Source organism: Mustela lutreola, chromosome 15 (genome assembly GCF_030435805.1).
Source record: "Mustela lutreola isolate mMusLut2 chromosome 15, mMusLut2.pri, whole genome shotgun sequence".
NCBI classification, from domain to species: Eukaryota; Metazoa; Chordata; class Mammalia; order Carnivora; family Mustelidae; genus Mustela; species Mustela lutreola.
The window spans coordinates 44,509,335-44,527,552 of NC_081304.1; the positions used below are offsets into that span (position 1 = coordinate 44,509,335).

The 18,218-nt window shown below is 43.1% G+C and overlaps 1 protein-coding gene across 1 annotated transcript in view; it reads left to right on the forward strand.

Annotated features, from left to right (window-relative positions):
- Positions 1 to 18,218, forward strand: part of VPS53 (VPS53 subunit of GARP complex) — a 139,888-nt gene that overhangs the window by 31,431 nt on the left and 90,239 nt on the right. The window contains exons 5-7 of the mRNA XM_059148582.1: positions 5,781 to 5,867; positions 9,570 to 9,685; positions 11,633 to 11,752. Coding sequence (XP_059004565.1) covers positions 5,781 to 5,867; positions 9,570 to 9,685; positions 11,633 to 11,752 — 323 coding nt within the window. The remainder of the gene's footprint in view (positions 1 to 5,780; positions 5,868 to 9,569; positions 9,686 to 11,632; positions 11,753 to 18,218) is intronic.

Below are 18,218 nucleotides of genomic sequence, written 5' to 3' on the forward strand. Positions count from 1 at the left end.
CCTCCGTTTATCACATCGTCACAATCCACTTCCATCCCCTTGACTGCACTGCAGCTGCTCTTGTTAAGGTCGTCAGCAACGTCCCTGTTGTCAAAATCAGTGGTAATTCTCGATCCTAGTGTACATAAATTTCTAAAGAATATTTATTTATTTGAGAGAGCACATGTGCATGCACAAGTGGTAGGAGCAAGGGGAGAGGGACAGGCAGACTCAGTGCTGAGCTCTGAGTCCAAAGAGTAATCCTTGATTCTTTCCTTTTCCTCATTAGCCACATTCAGTCATCAGTGAGTCCCACAGGTGAGATCTTCCCAGAAATCCCAGTCACTGAGCTGCTTCCCAGCACCACTGGCAGCCTGCTCTAGACCTGCCCTGTTTCTCACCTAGACCAGCCCTTCCCAGCAGTCTCTTCTTTCATGCCTGCCTCTTATAGCCCCTGCCACACAGCAGCCAGGGTGGTCTTTTATGCATGTAAACCATTTGCCAGTCCCTTCTTTAAAAGCCTTCAGTGGCTTCTCATTGCACTTCGAACAAAATCCCGTGATTTTACCAGGCCTTTGCGGCCCCCCAGGCTTCAGCAACTGCCTGCTTCTCCAAATTATTGGCACTTCCCACTCGATGACCCTGCCATCCACTGCCTTACTTTTGGTCCTTCCAAACACCGAGGTCTTTTTCTGCATTAAGATCTTTTATTTGCTGTTCTCTCTACTTGGAATTCTCTTACTCCAGATCTGAAAATCCAGACTCTTCCTCATCCTGCAGGTCCCAATTCATATGTTCTTTCTTCTGTGACCAACCATCTCCCTCACTCCCACTGCCCTGTCCCTCTCTGAAATTTTCTCCTTCCTTTCTTCAGTTAGTTGTGTTTTTTTCCAGTATCTTCCCCCACATACCACTTCCCGGAGTAAGTTCCTTGAGGACAGGGAGAAGGACCATGTCTGTCTTATCCGCTGTTGGGTTTTCAGTGCTTAGAGGAATACCTGGTGCATGAAAGATGCTCAGTAAGTATTTGTTGATGGGGCGCCTGGGGGGCTCAGTCAGTTAAGTGTCTGCCTTCGGCTCAGGTCTTGGTCCTGGAGTCCTGGGATCGAGGCCTGTGTTGGGCTCCCTGCTCAGCGGGAAGCCTGCTTCTCCCTCTCTCTTTGCTACTTCCCCTGCGTGTGCTCTCTCTCTCTCTCTCTCTGTCAAATAAATAAATAAATGTTGAATGATAGAAGGAATGAATTAATGAGATGCTGACAGAGTAACAGTTCAGATAGAGGTTGTCTTCAGTCACAAGACAGTGAGGGTCTCTGTGGCTGGAAAGTGAGAATTTGTGGCAAGAGTATAGATTTGAAAAATAGCAGTTTTAATAGCATTTTAAAATTATTAATTTATTAATGTATTATTAATTTAAGTTATTAATTAAAATAGCATATTTAAAGTACTCCCTACTTTTACTGCTATTATTTTAAAACATTCTGGCTTAAATCGTAGTTTGTGAAGTTGTGGCCTTCACGGTGAATATGTGGCGTCCCTTCCTTCTCTTTCTCTCCTCCTCCCAAGTGAATGAACAGACAAACAAAAGCCAGTGCTGGCGATGGGATCTCTGGGCTCCCACAACATTCTGTACATATCTTTATCATATCTCAGTGCTTTACTATTTATTATCTTATTTGCCTTATTAGAATATAAACTCCTTGAGAGCAGGAATTACATTTTTTATCCCTGCATCTCTAGTATCATGTTTGTTGATTGAATAAAGTGGATATTAAAATTTGTTCTAGTTCCTGAGCAGCATGGCCAAACACAATGATTTAGCAATTATTTCTGAAGGAAAAATTATGATCTAGTGTTTACAGATATCTGAGATAATCTAAAAATATAGTTTATTCAAAGACAATAATAGAAAAATTCCTTTCATAAATGGAGAGGAGAGGAATATATGGAAGGTTCTGGGGTGGATGAAATTTTATATACATATATATAAAGTATATATATGAAAAATACATAATTGTGTGTGTGTATATATATGTGTATACATACACACACACACAAACACACACCCCTATATATGAGTGAATAATTTACTACTCTAGCTACGGTTTTATAAAATTTGATAGCATAGCAAGGTAAAACATTTTCCTGTCTCATTGTCTAGGTTAATTAGCCTGTATTTTTTTCAGTATGGGAGGATTGCAAAACTGAATTATATTGCTTGAAAGAAGGTCTGCAGTTGAAATGCTGGCATAGCCAGAACTACTGTGGTTAATGTATTTGTTACCTAACTTTCCTGAGAGCAAAGATGGAGTGTGTGTGTGTGTGTGTGTGTGTATACCCCATGATGGATTTTAAAATTCAACTTAATAAATGTATTGAGAGCCTACTGTAGTATTCTAGGCACTGCCTTCAGTGCCAGTAAGTCACAATGAATGAGATACATCCATCCCTGTTAGGGATGTCATGGTCCAACCAAAAGACACATCCCCCCCAAAATTATTAAAAATGTTAAGTATGCGTAAAGGGTCAGAGACACCCAGACACCCAGACAGCCAACCTGGTCTGCCCCAGGAGGGGGTATAAGCCGCTGCCAGAATAATGTCCCCTCAGGCTCAGCCACAGTGGACTAAAGGAATGGCTTCTCAGAGGACCTTCTGGACATGCATATTAGAAGCCGTAACACAGTCATGTGCGACAGCTCAGTGTATGCATCTCCTGTTTGGGATTGAGCCGCACACAGGGCAAGGAACTCCAGAAGCAACAAGGAGTCCCAGTATCAGAAGTGGACAGCCTGGGAAACCTAGGCTGAATGAATTGATTCCACCGTGTGCTGCATGTGTGTTTACAGGCGAGGGCACTGGGAGGGAAGGGGAAGAAGTGGCATTTGAACTAGGCCATGGGATACAGCAGAGATTTGCACACTGTTGGTGGCTGTGTTGAACATTTTATTTTGAAACTTCCCTCCTTTGGTTGTAAATGGAGATTTGGTATTTTTTATTCCTTTTTATCATTTTAATATTGGTAGGACTTGGTTTGTCATAATCTTAGGAAGTCTGAAGTTGGGTGATAATGGTAGTAAGCAGCGCTCGAAAGACTCTTGCTTATATGCTGGTTTTGAGGAGGTGAATTTTAGAAATGAGGAAGTGAATTCTTGGGATGGGGAGGTGGAATGAGTAGACGAGGATTCACTCAGGGAAGGGCTTAGGGTAGGAATCATCAGATAGTGGGCAGCCCTGTGGTCATAATGAGAAGGAAAGTCATGGTCAAGGGAACATTATATGTGCATGTCTCTTTGTGTCTGTGCAGAGGTGCAGCATGCATTTGCTTGGGTCGTCCTGAGCCCTGGAAATAAACCTAATATTTGTGCAGTTTTTTACACCTGTTATGTCACTGAGCCTTCCCCAGAACCGTGGAAGTAAGTGCCATTATCACCACTTTGCAGATGAGGAAACAGATGCCCAGAGAAGTTGCACACAGAGTGAGACGGCAGAGGCAGGCCTCACACTGCTGCCTACTGGCTGGAAAACACAGGGTTTTCTCGCACCACCACAGCCAATTTGGGGGTGCTGAGTCCTAGAATGAGAAGGGCAGGATGGCATGAAACTGGGAGAAAAGATGGTCAAGTGAGTCACCCTCTCGGGACAGAATGGGGTTGAGAGAAGCTGCTCAGTGTGACCCATTTCCATTTCGTCTCATCTTTCGATCATTTCCTACTTTGTAGGTAACATTTCCCAAGTTAGGAATTTGGGGCTCCAGGAGCAATGCCAACTCTTGTTTGAAGACCAGACCTTCTGGTGATTAAGATCCTATGTCCAGGTGGCAGAAATCACGAGTGTAAAACTCCTTTGCTCACAAACCTTTGTAGATACAAGTGAAGCGATCCAGCAGGGAGAACATGCGCCGACCTGGTCTGCCCCAGGAGGGGGTATAAACCGCTGCCAGAATAATGTCCCCTCAGGCTCAGCCACAGTGGACTAAAGGAATGGCTTCTCAGAGGACCTTCTGGACATGCATGTTAGAAGCCGTAACACAGTCATGTGCGACAGCTGAGTGTATGCATCTCCTGTTTGGGATTGAGCCGCACACAGGGCAAGGAACTCCAGAAGCAACAAGGAGTCCCAGTATCAGAAGTGGACAGCCTGGGAAACCTACAAAGGAAAGGAAGGCACAAACCCTGCCTCCAGCCAGGAAAGAATTTGCAGAAGAAGCCACCCCACGTTTGTTTTGGGGGGATTTTTTTTTAAGTGCAAAGAGAAGACGTGTGAGTTTGTGGTCCAGAGGTAGCTTTTTCATTGGGTATAGCTGGACACAGGAGTCCAAATCATTCTGTCCAGGCTTCTGTTCTTCTCCCTTCGTCTCGGCTCTGTGGGGTGGCGCTGTCAGGGAGCATGACTGCTTCCCTATGCAGGCTGTGAGGGCCGCACACGGCTCTAGGCTTACACTGGCCTTATCGTTACATTCAGAGAGGGCTTGTGAGGACTGGTTGGGACAGACCACTCTTCAGTCCAACGTAAATAAAGTATGTTTGATGAAATGCAGTGTTAGTTGTTCTGGCTGCCGCATCTTTTCCAAGTACAAATGTTCTGCACATGTGTGGTTTTAGCACCCTGACAACTCCGCGAACATTGCTTCCCCTACTCACAGACATGACCATGGCTTAGCGTACTTTTAATGTGTGGCATCTATCTTCTCAGTTTTCCAGTAAGAAGCCTTTGGCTCACCATTAGTTTGTTTTTTGATGTGTTTTTTTTTTTTTTTTTTTTAAGATTTTATTTATTTGACAGATCACAAGTAGGCAGAGAGGGAGGCAGGGAGAGAAGGGGAAGCAGGCTCCCCGCTGAGCAGGGAGCTCTTTGCGGGGCTCGGTCCCAGGACCCTGGGATCATGACCTGAGCCAAAGGTAGAGGCTTTGATGCACTGATTAACCCACTAAGCCACCCAGGCGCCCCTCACCGTTAGTTTCAAGTGTCTCTTTCTAACTTCATGTCATAGGTTTCTAAACAGGGTACTAGAAACGTCTGTAAGGTTTGCCACAGTTCTGGAATCCCCAGGTATGGTTGATTTTGTTGAAAGTACAGTCTGCTGGAACTTTCAAGATTCAGAATTTCTCCCAACTTACAGCCACCTGTGTCTCTCTATAAGCTTTGATGGTTATTATGGATGTGTGCATGTACAAACAGATGCACAAAAAGGCACAAATGTGCATGTCTTATTTATGTGTTGTTATCAATAATGTAATAATCCCTAAGGGATGAAACACTGCAATAAGACGAAATCAGAGAGGGAGACAAGCCATAAGACTCTTCTGACTATAAGAAATAAACTGAGGGCTGCTAGAGGGGAGGGTGAGTAGGGTGAGATGGGGTAACTGGATGATGGGCATTAATGAGGACACGTGATGTAAAGAGCCTTGGGTGTCATATGCAACTGATGAATCACTGAACTCTACATCTGAAACTAATAATACACTCTGGGTTAATTAATTGAATTTAATAAATAAAATTAATAAAATAAAACTAAATAAAATAAAAAAGTTTTTAAAAAACCTGTAGTAATCCCTGAGATGGATGGAGGGAGCTCATTTTTTAAATTAAAACTTTATGATTCAGATTGGCAAGAATCCTGTGTATTTGCCTGTATCTGAATGCTAGAGTCTGTCTACCGCTTGGGCACTGTGAAATTGTCCACACAAGTATAGTGAATCCAGAGAGCTTTGTGGTAGTTTTCTTCTGAAACTAGACATGATTATGGGTTAATGACTGGTGCTGTCTTGTGTTGCTTCATGTTTGTCATTCTTACTCTAGGCACTTGAAGAGGCTCAGAAAGCTATTCAGCAACTCTTTGGCAAAATCAAAGATATCAAAGACAAAGCAGAAAAATCAGAGCAAATGGTGAGTTTCGTTTCTTCCAAACTTTCTTGCGCTCGAAGAGAAAGTTCAGTTCTTGTCCAGTCATTCTGATTACTGGGCTTTTTCTCCCACTCACTGCCAGCCACAGCACCCACATCTCTGAATCAAGGCCTGGGAGTACCTTCCAGATCGATTCAAGAGGAGCTGCTAGACATACAGTGACTCACCTCCCAGCTGCCCTGCAGTTGCAGCCCTATTTTTAAATGGAAAAAGTTTTCTTCTTCTCTCCCCAAAATAGTTTTCTAGTCATTTCGGATTCCTTTTGCTGGCATTTTTATATGTCATATATTTCTCAGTTGAGATACACAACATATAATATGGTGTAGCGTGAAAACTGCTACTGGATCTGGGAGGAGGGGGTGCGTCTCCTGCCACGATACGTGCTTATGGTTTTGATTAAGTTCTCCCTTGACAAATTTGTGTTTCCTGGTGATGTACACAGGAGGCCTATCTGCTCGTTGGGAATCCAGCCTACCCCACTCCTGCTCCGTGAGGGGACACCGTAAAATGTTAGCTCCTGCACTCGCATTCTGACCACATAGTGTCGTATCTCTGAATTATGTCTGAATTCCAGTTTCTTCAGGTGCAAAATAAGTATGATAACACCTGCCTTAAATGACTATTGGAAAATTAAATGTATGAAGGGCACTGAGCATAGTACTAAGCTTGTGACTAAAGTCATTACTTACGTCATTTCCCCCCCTACTTCTTTTGGTTACAGAAACTCCCGAATCCTTCTTGCCCTACATCCTCTTCTGATTTATTACTACAGGAACAGAACTGCTGTCACCTTTCTGTGTATCCTGCAGCTCTCTTTCAGTGGCCGTTTGGCAAGATAGGGAAGGATATGGAGTGGGAGGGGGATGGACAGCTTGACAGAGTGGTGCAGCACACAACCTCTGAAGGCAGGCTGCCTGCGTTGGGATCCAGCACCTCTACTTACAAACCATGGCAAGTCAATCAACCCATCTGTGCCTGGTTTCATCACTGTAAAATGGAGGTAATAGTCCTGGGTACATCCCAGGATTGTGGGGATTAATTGAGATCACGTGTGACACCCACAGCCCCTGAGTGAGAATCGGTTGTTGCTGTTCTTACCGTCAGCTCTTCTCTTCCTCCTTCCAGGCAGGCAGTGTTACGGGCCTTAACTACCAAAGGAGGGGTCAGAGGAACAGAACCCTTTCATCGGAGGGAAGATATGAATATTTGTGCTTTGTCGCAGAATTCAGAAGGCTTTGAGAGGCAGCTGTCATCTGAGAGGGATTCAGATTTATGGTTCTTTCCCCAAGGATGTGTTGCCTCAGCACCATCCACTGTTCACTGAAGAGCGAGAGTTAGTAGATGTTTTATTTTCCAGCAGTTTGCTCTCCTGGCTCGTGCTTTGCTAAAGGGAGGAAGAAGAGGGACTGGAGAGAGAATGGATGTTCGTTGAGCTTCTTCAGGGTGCCAGCTACTGTCATAGATATCCTTTGATACAAGTAATCTAATTTAGCTTTCACAGCAACTTAATCAACTAGGTTTTATTATCATTATTATTTTATGATTACCCATTTTTTTTAAAAAGATTTTATATATTGGGGCACCTGGATGGCTTAGTTGGTTAAGCATCTGCCTTGGGCTTAGATCTGGATCACAGGGCCCTGGCCCCCAAGGCAAACGCGTAACTGAATGAGACACAGAGGTGCCCCTGTGATTATCCATCTTACAGGTGAGGAAACCGACTCAGTGAAGCTAAGGAGCTTATTCTAGGACACAGAGTTGGTGAGTGGAAGAGCTGAGATTCAACCCTAAAGCTGCCTAACTCCAAAACCTACCATAGCATGTTTCGTCCTTTTTTGGCTGCCCCTGGCTACAGTTCAGGCACATTAACTCCAGGTATAATGATCCCTGTGACTTTGACCTGAGCATCCTTTGCATGAGCTCCATTTGTTCAGGAAAGACAGGATATGTGATGGGGAGAGACGGAAGGTACTGGGAATGGAGAAACCAGTCACTTCTGGTGCAGAGCTCCAGGGAGGGCCTGAAGGATGAGGATGAGTAGACAGGGGCAGTTTTTGTGATGAGGCACAGAAAGAATATTTAGTGGCTGAATAATGATGTGGGAATGAGAAGAGTCACAGATGACTGTGATTCTTAATGCAATAGTCAAAGACTTCTGAGGAAGCTCAGAAGAGGTGCAGGGATTTTTCTGTAGAAAAGTGGGTGATGAGTCAGTGTTGGAAGTGGGTTATCAGATCCTAGGACCAAACTCCTATACTAGTTCACTGTACCACTCCTGATCTTGTTTTTCCCTAAGCTCAGTTATTCCGGGAAGAAGTTCTCAGCCTATTCCCATACCCCTGCTCCTACCCCCAGGGAACAGATGTAGAGATACTTTGATGGCCTGAGAGTAACAGGGAGAGGGGGCTTGATGGGAGGAGTCCCTGTGAGAGAGACTTTTACTGCCAAGATCCAGGTCAGCTTAGCAGGTTTGTGGGTGTGGAACAAAGCTGTGAAGGTCATCATCTTTACTTTATGGGTTCACCCAGGGTGATCAAACTGAAAAATCAGATCATGTGAACCTAACTCCCCACGTTTTTCACTTTTAATGAGAGCTGGGTCTTTCCAGGGACTAGAATATTTGTGTCTAGTGTCCAGGGCACTCCCCTTCCTTCTAGGTATCAAAGAACCTGGGAAACCAAATTGCTCTTCAGAAAGTTTCTTGGTCAACATGAGCTCAGGCAGTCTAGTTGGACATTCTGCCTAGATGTTAGTAAAGTTGGAGAACTGTTCCCACTTTTATTACTGAGTGTGCTTTTCTAGTGACTAAAATATACTTGTTTTCCAGGTAGAGTTTATTTCTCTTGGATCTACTGGGTCAACAGTGTCTGAATTTTACTTCCCCAGTTATCTTCTTGCTCCTGAAGACTTCACAGTATATGTTAGGCATATGTTACATTATTTTAGTCTTCTTGAGATTTGAGATCAAGTCTTTCTTTGCTGGGGATTGGGCAGTAAACCTTGGTTTCATGAATAAAGATCATTTCAACAGAATTAGTCGCCTAATACTATCCATTCTGTATCGAACCTGGTAGCCCTCCTGTCAGAAAGCGTACTTTCCTGATCTTGTTCCAGAGCAGACGTGCCAAACTTGGCTCCTGGACCCTGTAAGCTCCATACTAAATTGCCATTTGGATCGCTCCTTTTGGGGTGAAAAACAAAGTTCATTTAGTTCTCACAGTTGAGGATTTTGTACCTCTGGGTAAAAAGTCTTCTGAAGAAATGCCAGATGAGGTTTAAATGGACTGATTGGAAGGTATTTCAATTTTATATGATGAGAATGTCTGTGTTTTCTCCAGGGGCTAACCTCAGGTTTTTTTGTTTTTTGTTTTTCCTTGCTTCATTTGCCTTATTTTCTTGTGGAGCTACTTGCAGATGGATTTCCATGTTTCTTTTTTTTTTTTTTTTTTTTTTTTAAGATTTTATTTGACAGAGAGAGAGAAATCACAAGTAGGCAGAGAGAGAGAGGGGAGGAAGCAGGCTCCCTGCGGAGCAGAGAGACCGACGCGGGGCTTGATCCCAGGACCCTGGGATCATGACCTGAGCTGAAGGCAGAGGCTTTAACTCACTGAGCCACCCCGGCGCCCCGGATTTCCATGTTTCTAAACCTTCTTCCTTTTTCTCCTGTGGTTTCTCACTCCGTAGGTTAAAGAAATCACCCGTGATATTAAACAGCTAGATCATGCCAAACGCCACCTGACCACGTCGATCACAACACTGAACCATCTGCACATGTTAGCAGGTGGCGTGGATTCCCTCGAGTAAGCAGCGTCCACTTTCTCTTTGGGGTCCTCAGGAAATGAACGTGCCATGTAAAGAAAATGGCATCATAGGTATTTTACTCAGCCAGGGAAGGTTCACTCTTCTGCCCCACTTCCTGCAAATTGGTCTCAAGTGTTTAGTCACCATTTGGCTTTGTGCCCTCTGGTGTTCAAAATGTCACAAACACCTGAAAGTCTGAAGTGAGTTGCAAGTGAGTGTGGAAGGGACCCAGACAATGTGTGGAAGATGATTCCAAGAATACGGCTTGTTTAAATGTGGTGGATCTCTACCATTAAGGCCAGCAGAGTCATTCGGGACCATACTCTGTCCCTATAGCCCCTGCCTGGGCAAGTTTTCCTACTTGTGTTGGGCTCAGTTGCAATGCTGTTGGATGTTCTGTATAGAAACAGGGATTTAAAAAAGAAAGGAAGCAAGAAAGAGAGAGAAAGTGAGAGAGAGAGAAAAAGAAAGTCTTGATTTATCATTCATTCCTTTTTTTTTTTTAAACCCACTTTTTCAAAGACGGTTGCATCCTGTTTGGTTTATAGAGGAGCTGTAGGGAATGATGGCTGAGGACATTAGAAGTAGTATTCAAAGGAGGCACTGGTTATTTACCATAAGAGGCAATCCAAACGCCTCTTTTACCAGCAAGATTCTGACGTGGCTGAGAATTTGCCCTGCCCCAGCCTCAGTAGTGTCTCATGTGTAGACCAAGAAAGAACATCTTCACAGAAATTTAGATGCAGTGTCTGAAGCTGGGAAGTGGACAGGGTCAGACTCCTTCCTGGTCTCTCCAGGAAGGTTATGAGCTCCAGCAAACCCTAGTCTATTCTCCTGTGAGTAGTGATCAGAGATATGAGGCAGCCAGCGGTAGACTAGAAGAGCAGTTTCCTTGTCCCTTGCTCCAGATGCTCCAGATGTCTCTTCCCACCAGACTATCCGACCAGGCTGCAGTAGCACCATAAACCCAAGTTGGTTTGAAGATCCTGTCTTTTTATTTATTTATTTATTTATTTATTTATTTATTTTAAAGATTTTATTTATTTATTGGACAGAGAGATCACAAGTAGACAGAGAGGCAGGCAGAGAGAGAGGAGGAAGCAGGCTCCCCGCTGAGCAGAGAGCCCGATGTGGGGCTCGATCCCAGGACCCTGAGATCATGACCTGAGCCGAAGGCAGAGGCTTAACCCACTGAGCCACCCAGGCGCCCCAAGATCCTGTCTTTTTAAATGCCTCCTTTTTTTTTTTTTTTTTTTTTTTTTTAATGTTTCTTAAGGGAGGTTGTATATTGAACATTTAATTTAAAACTCCAACCCTAATAAAAAATTTAGATCTACAAATTTGACCTTCCCAGTGCTTTTATTAGCATCCTTTTATTTAAGCTTTATTAACCATAGGGAAAGTAGACATGTCTGGGAGAGTTGCTTAGCATTGGCTTTACACCTACAGCTTTGAGTTAACATATAAATGCCTAAAAATGTCCTTTGTTATATCTTGGGAAGATGTGTTTGGTTTGCCCATATGCTGTAATCCTTAGATAGTAACATTCCTATCCCTGTTTCTGTCAAAAGTCTGCTAATCCCGTAATACCCAACCCAAATCCATAGTCTTCCCAGATTCTGTGTCCCCACCCAATTAGAATCTATCACCCACACATTCTTTTGTACCTCCCATAGGACATAATGTGTATTTCTGTTGAGAACTCAATTTATCCCACTCGTGTACTTGGCTGTGTCTCTCTTACTAAGTGATATCACTTTGAGGCGTTTGATTAGTTCTTTTTTTTTCCCCCACCTCCAGTGTGCAAGACCATATACAATTAGCGCTCAGTAAATGGTTACCACATCAAGTTGATGTCTGTTTTGGAGCTCAAAGTAGGTTGTTCCATATCTGTATCTTGTGTCCTTCGGGTGTTTCTAGATTCTCAACTTCTTATTCCCTTGCAGAGCTATGACCAGGCGAAGACAATATGGAGAAGTTGCTAATCTTCTTCAGGGTGTGATGAATGTTCTGGAGCACTTCCACAAGTATATGGGAATTCCACAGATCCGGCAGCTTTCCGAAAGGTAAAATGTCGCTGGAGAAGACAGTCTTCTGCTTTAGAGGAAGATGGCGCTGGGCTGTGCTTCAGCAGCTAGCTCAGTATGTTCACTGCAGCATCTTCTTGTAAGAGAGACCCTCAGATGTCATGTCATGTAACTTGGTGGAATATAGATGTCTACACCCCTTTCCCACTCCTTACTATGTCTTCTAAAGCAATCTCTCTTAGATTGCTGCTGGCCTGGCATCATTGGAGGGGCAGCTGGCGAATTATGTAGGTGGACATCCGCATTTGTGAGGAAAACTGTTCCAGTTGTTTGTTTCCTTATAACAAACCACCACCACATTTAATGGCTCACAACAACAAGTATTTCACTTGTGTAATTTAACCTGCCTCAGCAGGAATGTCTCTCACTTCCGCTCCATGCGGCATCAGCTGGGATGGGTCAGGAGGGGGCCTGAGGGATCCAGGGCTCACTCTCGTGGCTGGCTAGTTGGTGCTTGTTGTCCGCTGGGAGCTCGGCTGGGTTGTCTTCCATGAGCTGCTTGGTCTTCCTCACGGTTAGGTGGCTGGGTCCCAAGAATGGGCCTCCCAAGAGAACTAGGCCTTGGAAGTCACTGTGGGAGGGAGTCGCAAGGCAGCCAGGATTAGAGGAAGGAACGTAGTCTCCCCACAGCCCCTCACTTGGAGGAACAGCAAAGTCTCATTGACGAAAAGAGCACGTGAGACAGGCTGTACTGTTGTGGCAGTTTTTAGAAAGTCTCATTTGCCACTAGAACTTCAGATGTGACAAAATGATGACTTCACCTCTTCTTTTCTTCCTACCTCTTGGGAGTTTCAGTCCCAGATTCAGAGCCAGTAGGAAGGAGACTTGATACTTAGAAGGAAGGTGAAGATTCTAAAGGAGAATAAGAGAGGAGTAAATTGAGCGTGTTTTCTATTAGAAATAGCCGCAGTGAGAATACTGAGGAGGCAGAGATGGTCACAATTGACGAATCCTAATCTTTCTTGAACAAAGAAGAGACAAAGGGGCTGGGCCCTTGACAGCAGCCAGCATTCTCATTTCCGTCTTCTTAATCAGGCCTGATTGCCACAGGCCTCTTTTTCCTTAAGTTTCTATATTTTTAATCATGTAAGCAATTATGTAAGTAATATAGGTATGCATTTTCTTTATTTAAAAAAAAGCCAAATAAATATACAGATGGAACTGAAGTCCCCTTTAGCTTTCCTTGAGATCCTAGTGCTGCTTGTACAGGCAGTGACAGTAGTGACTATTATCAAGTGAATGTGGATTCCTCTTGATTTTTATCTGTGCACTCATAGAAATCTGTAGTTTCAGTTTGTGGGTTTGGGCTGTTTGGTTTTAAATAAATGGTTTCACACCATATGCTTCATTCTGAAACTTACTTTTTGGTTTTACCCTCACGATGTATTTTAGAGATTCTCCACACTGATATACAAACCTACCTTGTTCTTTTTATTCTTCTAAATTTATTTTATTTTTTTAAAGATTTTATTTTTGCGAGAGAAAGAACGAATGCACAAAAGTGAAAGAGAGAGAGCACAAATGGAGGGGAGAGGCAGAGGGAGAAGCAGACTCCCCACTGGGCAGGGAACTCGACGTGGGACTTGATCCCAAGAACCTGGAATCATGACCTGAGCCAAAGGCAGATGCTTAACCAACTAAGCAACTCAAGTGCCCCTACCTCATTCTTTATAATTGATGCCTGGAATTCCGTAGTATAACATCCACAGATTATTTAATAATTTTCCTATCACTAGGTTGTTTGCTTCTAATCTTTAAAAGTGATCCCTTTTTGCACATCGATAAATATTTCCTTAGGAAAGATTATGTCATGGGTAAAGTCCAGTTAAAATTTTAATAACCACTGCACGTTTGCCTTCCCAAGAGGCCTTATCTGTTTTATAGTACCATCTGCAGAGTATGTGAGTGCCCACCCCCTATACCTTCAAGAAAGCTTTATATTGTCATTTTTCCTGTTTTATTTAACTGGTGGATGAAAAATAGCATCGTGTTCCTTTCATTTCCATTTCCCTGGTGACTACTGAGACTAGTTATCTTTTGATTATTGGCTGTTTGTGTTTCCTCTGAAATGCCTGTTACCCGTTGCCTTTTTGTCTGTTGAGTTATTTATTTATTTCTTATTGTTTCTATATATTCTGGACATTGATACTTTGTCAGAGCTGGTAGATCTTGCCTGTAAAACCATCTGGGTGTGTTACTCTCTTAAAGGTAGATCTTTGACTCTCGCTGTGATTTCTTCCATGGTTATTAATTGGTCTATTCGGGTTTCTTATTTCTTTTTTTTCTTTTGTTTAAATCATGTTAATATATACATAAAATATACCATGTTAATAATTTTCAAGTGTGCAACTCAACAGTGTTAATTATATTCACAATATTATACAACCATCACCACTTCTATTTCTAAAACTTTTTCATTACCCCAAACAGAAACTCTTATCCATTAAAGAGTAACGCCCATTATCTCCTTTCCCATCTCTGGGAACCTGTGTTCTATTTTATGTTTCTCTGAGTTGCCTAGTGTAGGTACCTCATATAAATGGAATCAAACAATATTTGTTCTTTTGTGTCTGGCTTATTTTACTTAGTAAAATGTTTCAGGGTTTATCCGTGTTGTAGAATGTCTCAGAATTTCATACCTTTTTAAGGCTGAATATTTCATTGTATATATACACTACATTTTGTTCATCCATTCATCTGTGGGTGGATACACAGATTGCTTCTACCCATTAGCTGTTGTATGATAGACTGGGAGAATCTTTGGTCTGGCATTTCTTGTTGCCTGTTAAAAATCTGGTCAATCTGATTCTTAACTCCTTAATAAGGTCATCTATTTTCATTTCATTTTTCTTTTGCTGTGGAAGCCTTTGAGATTAGGGAGAGGGGCTGGTCAGGAATTTTACTAGGATATAGGTCTCTTTTCCTTCATGTTGCTCTGTACTTACCATATCTTCAGTCCGAAGACTCATGAGTTTCTTCAGTTCTGAGGAATCACTTTCTTCTGTTTCTTTGAGTAGTTTCTGTGCTTTGTTCTCTATGCTTTCTCTTTTGGAATTTCTATTATGTGAATACTGGAACTTTTAAGTCTTTCTCTCTTTCTTTCTTTTTTTTTTTTTTTTTTTTTAAAGATTTTATTAATTTATTTGACAGAGAGAAAGATCACAAGTAGGTGGAGAGTCAGGCAGAGAGAGAGGAGGAAGCAGGCTCCCGCTGAGCAAAGAGCCCGATGCGGGGCTCGATCCCAGGACACTGAGATCATGACCTGAGCCGAAGGCAGCGGCTTAATCCACTGAGCCACCCAGGCGCCCCTCTCTCTTTCTTTCTTTAGGGAGGACGAGGGGGTGATACAGAGGGAGAGGGCGAGAGAGATTCTGAAGCAGACTCCATGCCCAGTGCAGAGCCCAGCACAGGGCTTGATCCCACAACTTTGACTGAGATCATGACCCCAGCCAAAATCAGGAGTCAGTCACGCAACCAACTGAGCCACCTTGGCACCCCAGATTATATGTATTTTAAAGCTCTGATTTGCCTGTTCTGTTTCTTTGTCCTCTGATAGAAGGTTTTCGGTTTGCTGAGCATGGTAACTCTTTCTTGGCATTGGCATTCCTCCAGTGTTTGGTGATTTCTAACTGAAAGCTCGTTTTTGGCTTTGAGATTCTCTGTCATCCTGATCAGGGTTGCTCTTCTATTGCCACCTGCTAAGAGAGGGGTGGAATGTGCTGCTCAGCTAAGAGCCACAGATAGCTCTTCTTAGGTGACATGGGTCTGGAGCTGGAGGAGTTGCCAGGTAGATATGCCAGTGGCTGATCTGCTGGGCTTGGGGGCTCCCTGATCGGCCTGGATGTTGTCAGCCCTCTGGCCACTACAGAGGTTCTCAGACCCATACCCATTCCATGACCTGAGCGTTCAAGGCAGGGATGCAGACCTGGACACCAGCCGGCTTCATTACTCCCCTTGCAAGAGCCCAACATAGACTGCTGGCATTTGCTTTAGGGTCCCTCCTGCTCATGGGATCCACTGTCCTCATGTCTTTCGTTTTTGAAAAACAGTTTTCAGCAGTGGTTTCCTTCTTCAAGCCCGTGCTACCAAGCAGTTCTGAGTTTCTAGCATGCTTCTTCTTTTTTTGCCTGGTTCTGGATTTTTATTAAAACCTTTTTATTATTTCTCAGGATCTGGAGCAGGAAGGGGAGGTTGCAGCATGTGCTCAGTGTGCCATCTTAGAGTGGAAATGCCAGAGGACTATTAGGGAATGTAAGAACAGAGCTTGGCAGAATACTAGGGAAATCACCACCCTTTCCCCCATCCTTCCTAACTCCTTCACACTTAGAACTGGCCAATCGCCATATCACATGGGGGCATGAAGTAGCAAAGAGAGCAGACAAACAGAGCCTTATGAGCTGCCAGAAAGGAGACTCAAATGGAGAAGGCAGACTTGTTCTCAGGGGATAGGGGAGAAGAACAGAAAGGAAGGCACTATCACCTCCCCTTACCCTTGTGACAGTCCAGAGTTGATCTTTTTTTTCTCATTCACTTATTCTTTCCTTCATTTACCTAATAGATACACACTATGGACTTTCTGTGTCCTAGGGCCCGTGCTAGGGTATTGAAAGCACAAAGTAAGAAATACATACTCTGCCCTCAAGGAGTTCACCATTGTTGTGGGCAGAAGAGAGACACTAGTAGAAAATTCTAGTGTGGCATAGATACAACGGAAGTGGTAGATGCAGTACAAGCAATAGCCAGATCTCAGAAGAGAAACTGAAGGACTCAGCCTTTAGGGGCTGAGGGCAGGGTCACGGAAGAATTCAGTTTTCATCTGATCTTAAAAGATCAGTTGGTACTTTGGAGGACAGCAGAGTGTGAAAGTCTGCATAGGTAGGTAGAGTCGCATTTTGTACGCCTTGTGAAAGAGTCTATTCTTTATTTTGTGGACAGAAAAGATCTTAAGCAGGGAGGGGCATGATCTCATTTGTGTTTTGTAGTAGCTATAAAGGACTGGAGATTGAGACTATGTTCTAGACCAGAAAAGATAAGAACCTCACCAAGACAGTAACCATGAGGCCAAGGAGATCTGGGGAGGCGTTTGTTATCAGTTGGTTGCATTGGGGCACATGGGTGTCTCAGTTGTTAAGCGTCTGCCTTCAGCTGAGGTTATGGTCCCAGGGTCCTAGGATCGACCCCCGCATTGGGCTTCCTGCTTGGCGGGAGGCCTGCTTCTCCCTCTCCGACTCCCTCTGCTTGTGTTCCCTCTCTCACTGTCTCTCTCTCTGCCAAATAAATTTTTAAAATCTTAAAAAAAAAAAAATCGGTTTTGTTGGGCGGCATTATTGGATGGTAGGAATATAGCAGAACTGAATTCTATTCCTAAAAAAGCAATGTAGGGACGAATAAGAGGATGCAGTCTTTTAGGACTCTGCTTTTTAACATTTTTCAAAGAGGTGGTTTTTATAAATTTGAAAGAACTTTGTGATTACTGTTGTAAGACATTCTCCTTGAAAAGAGACAATCTGACATTCTGGTAATGTATTTCAGTGCTCCGAACATTCATTATCATGTAGCGTTGCTGCCAACAGGAGGACTTTTTTCTTTCAGTTCATTTCGCAACTCCTATTAGCAAAAAATTTGTGTAGGTTAATACAGAATAAATATGTGCTATTAAGTAACCCTAAACACAAGAAATCTCTGGTTTTTAGTGCTTGACTACAATTGTTTTTCAAGAGGTACTCAAAGTTTGAGGAAAGTCCAGATTTCTTATTTTTAGCATCTTTTCTGGTGAATTCTCCTCCCTTATGTTTGCACGGTGATGGTAGAACCATCTGGAAATGATAGAAATAGCTGTTTGTTGGGGGGCAGGGGAGAAGGCAGCAGAGTTATGCTGTGTACATTGCTTCAGTTTCTCCAGTTTAATAGCTTGCTCTCTATAAATCGTAATAGTCACATGAAAGGTTGTGCTCTGAAACCTTTGCCTGTACATTTGAAATATGAGGATCATGGGCTTTGATTTGAATGTAGCTATTTCTTCCAGCTACCCTTCTGGAAAATGCTTAAATGTTAATGTAGCATTGAGGGAAAGATTTTTTTTCTTTGATATCATCTTTACATTTCAGAGCCTCCTGGCTTAAGAATATCCATGAGAGCAAATGTTTCTAGTAATCAGTCAGTATTTCCTGAGAAAGAGTAGAAGATTCTTGCACTCTCTTGAAACCTATAAAACTCTTGAACTAAAAAATATTTTTCAGAAAAAAAAAATATTTTTCGGGACTATAACTAACCTCTTACGTGGGAGAGGTACTTGGCAGGCTGGAGGGGATGGGGGGTTCCATGGTGTAGCAATGAAAGAAATTAGAGAATGAAACGGCCTGACTAGCTGTGTGACTTCAACAAGTCCTTTCTGAAAGAACTTCAGTTTCAAAAGCCTAAGGGTTATGCCTCATTGTCTCCCAGA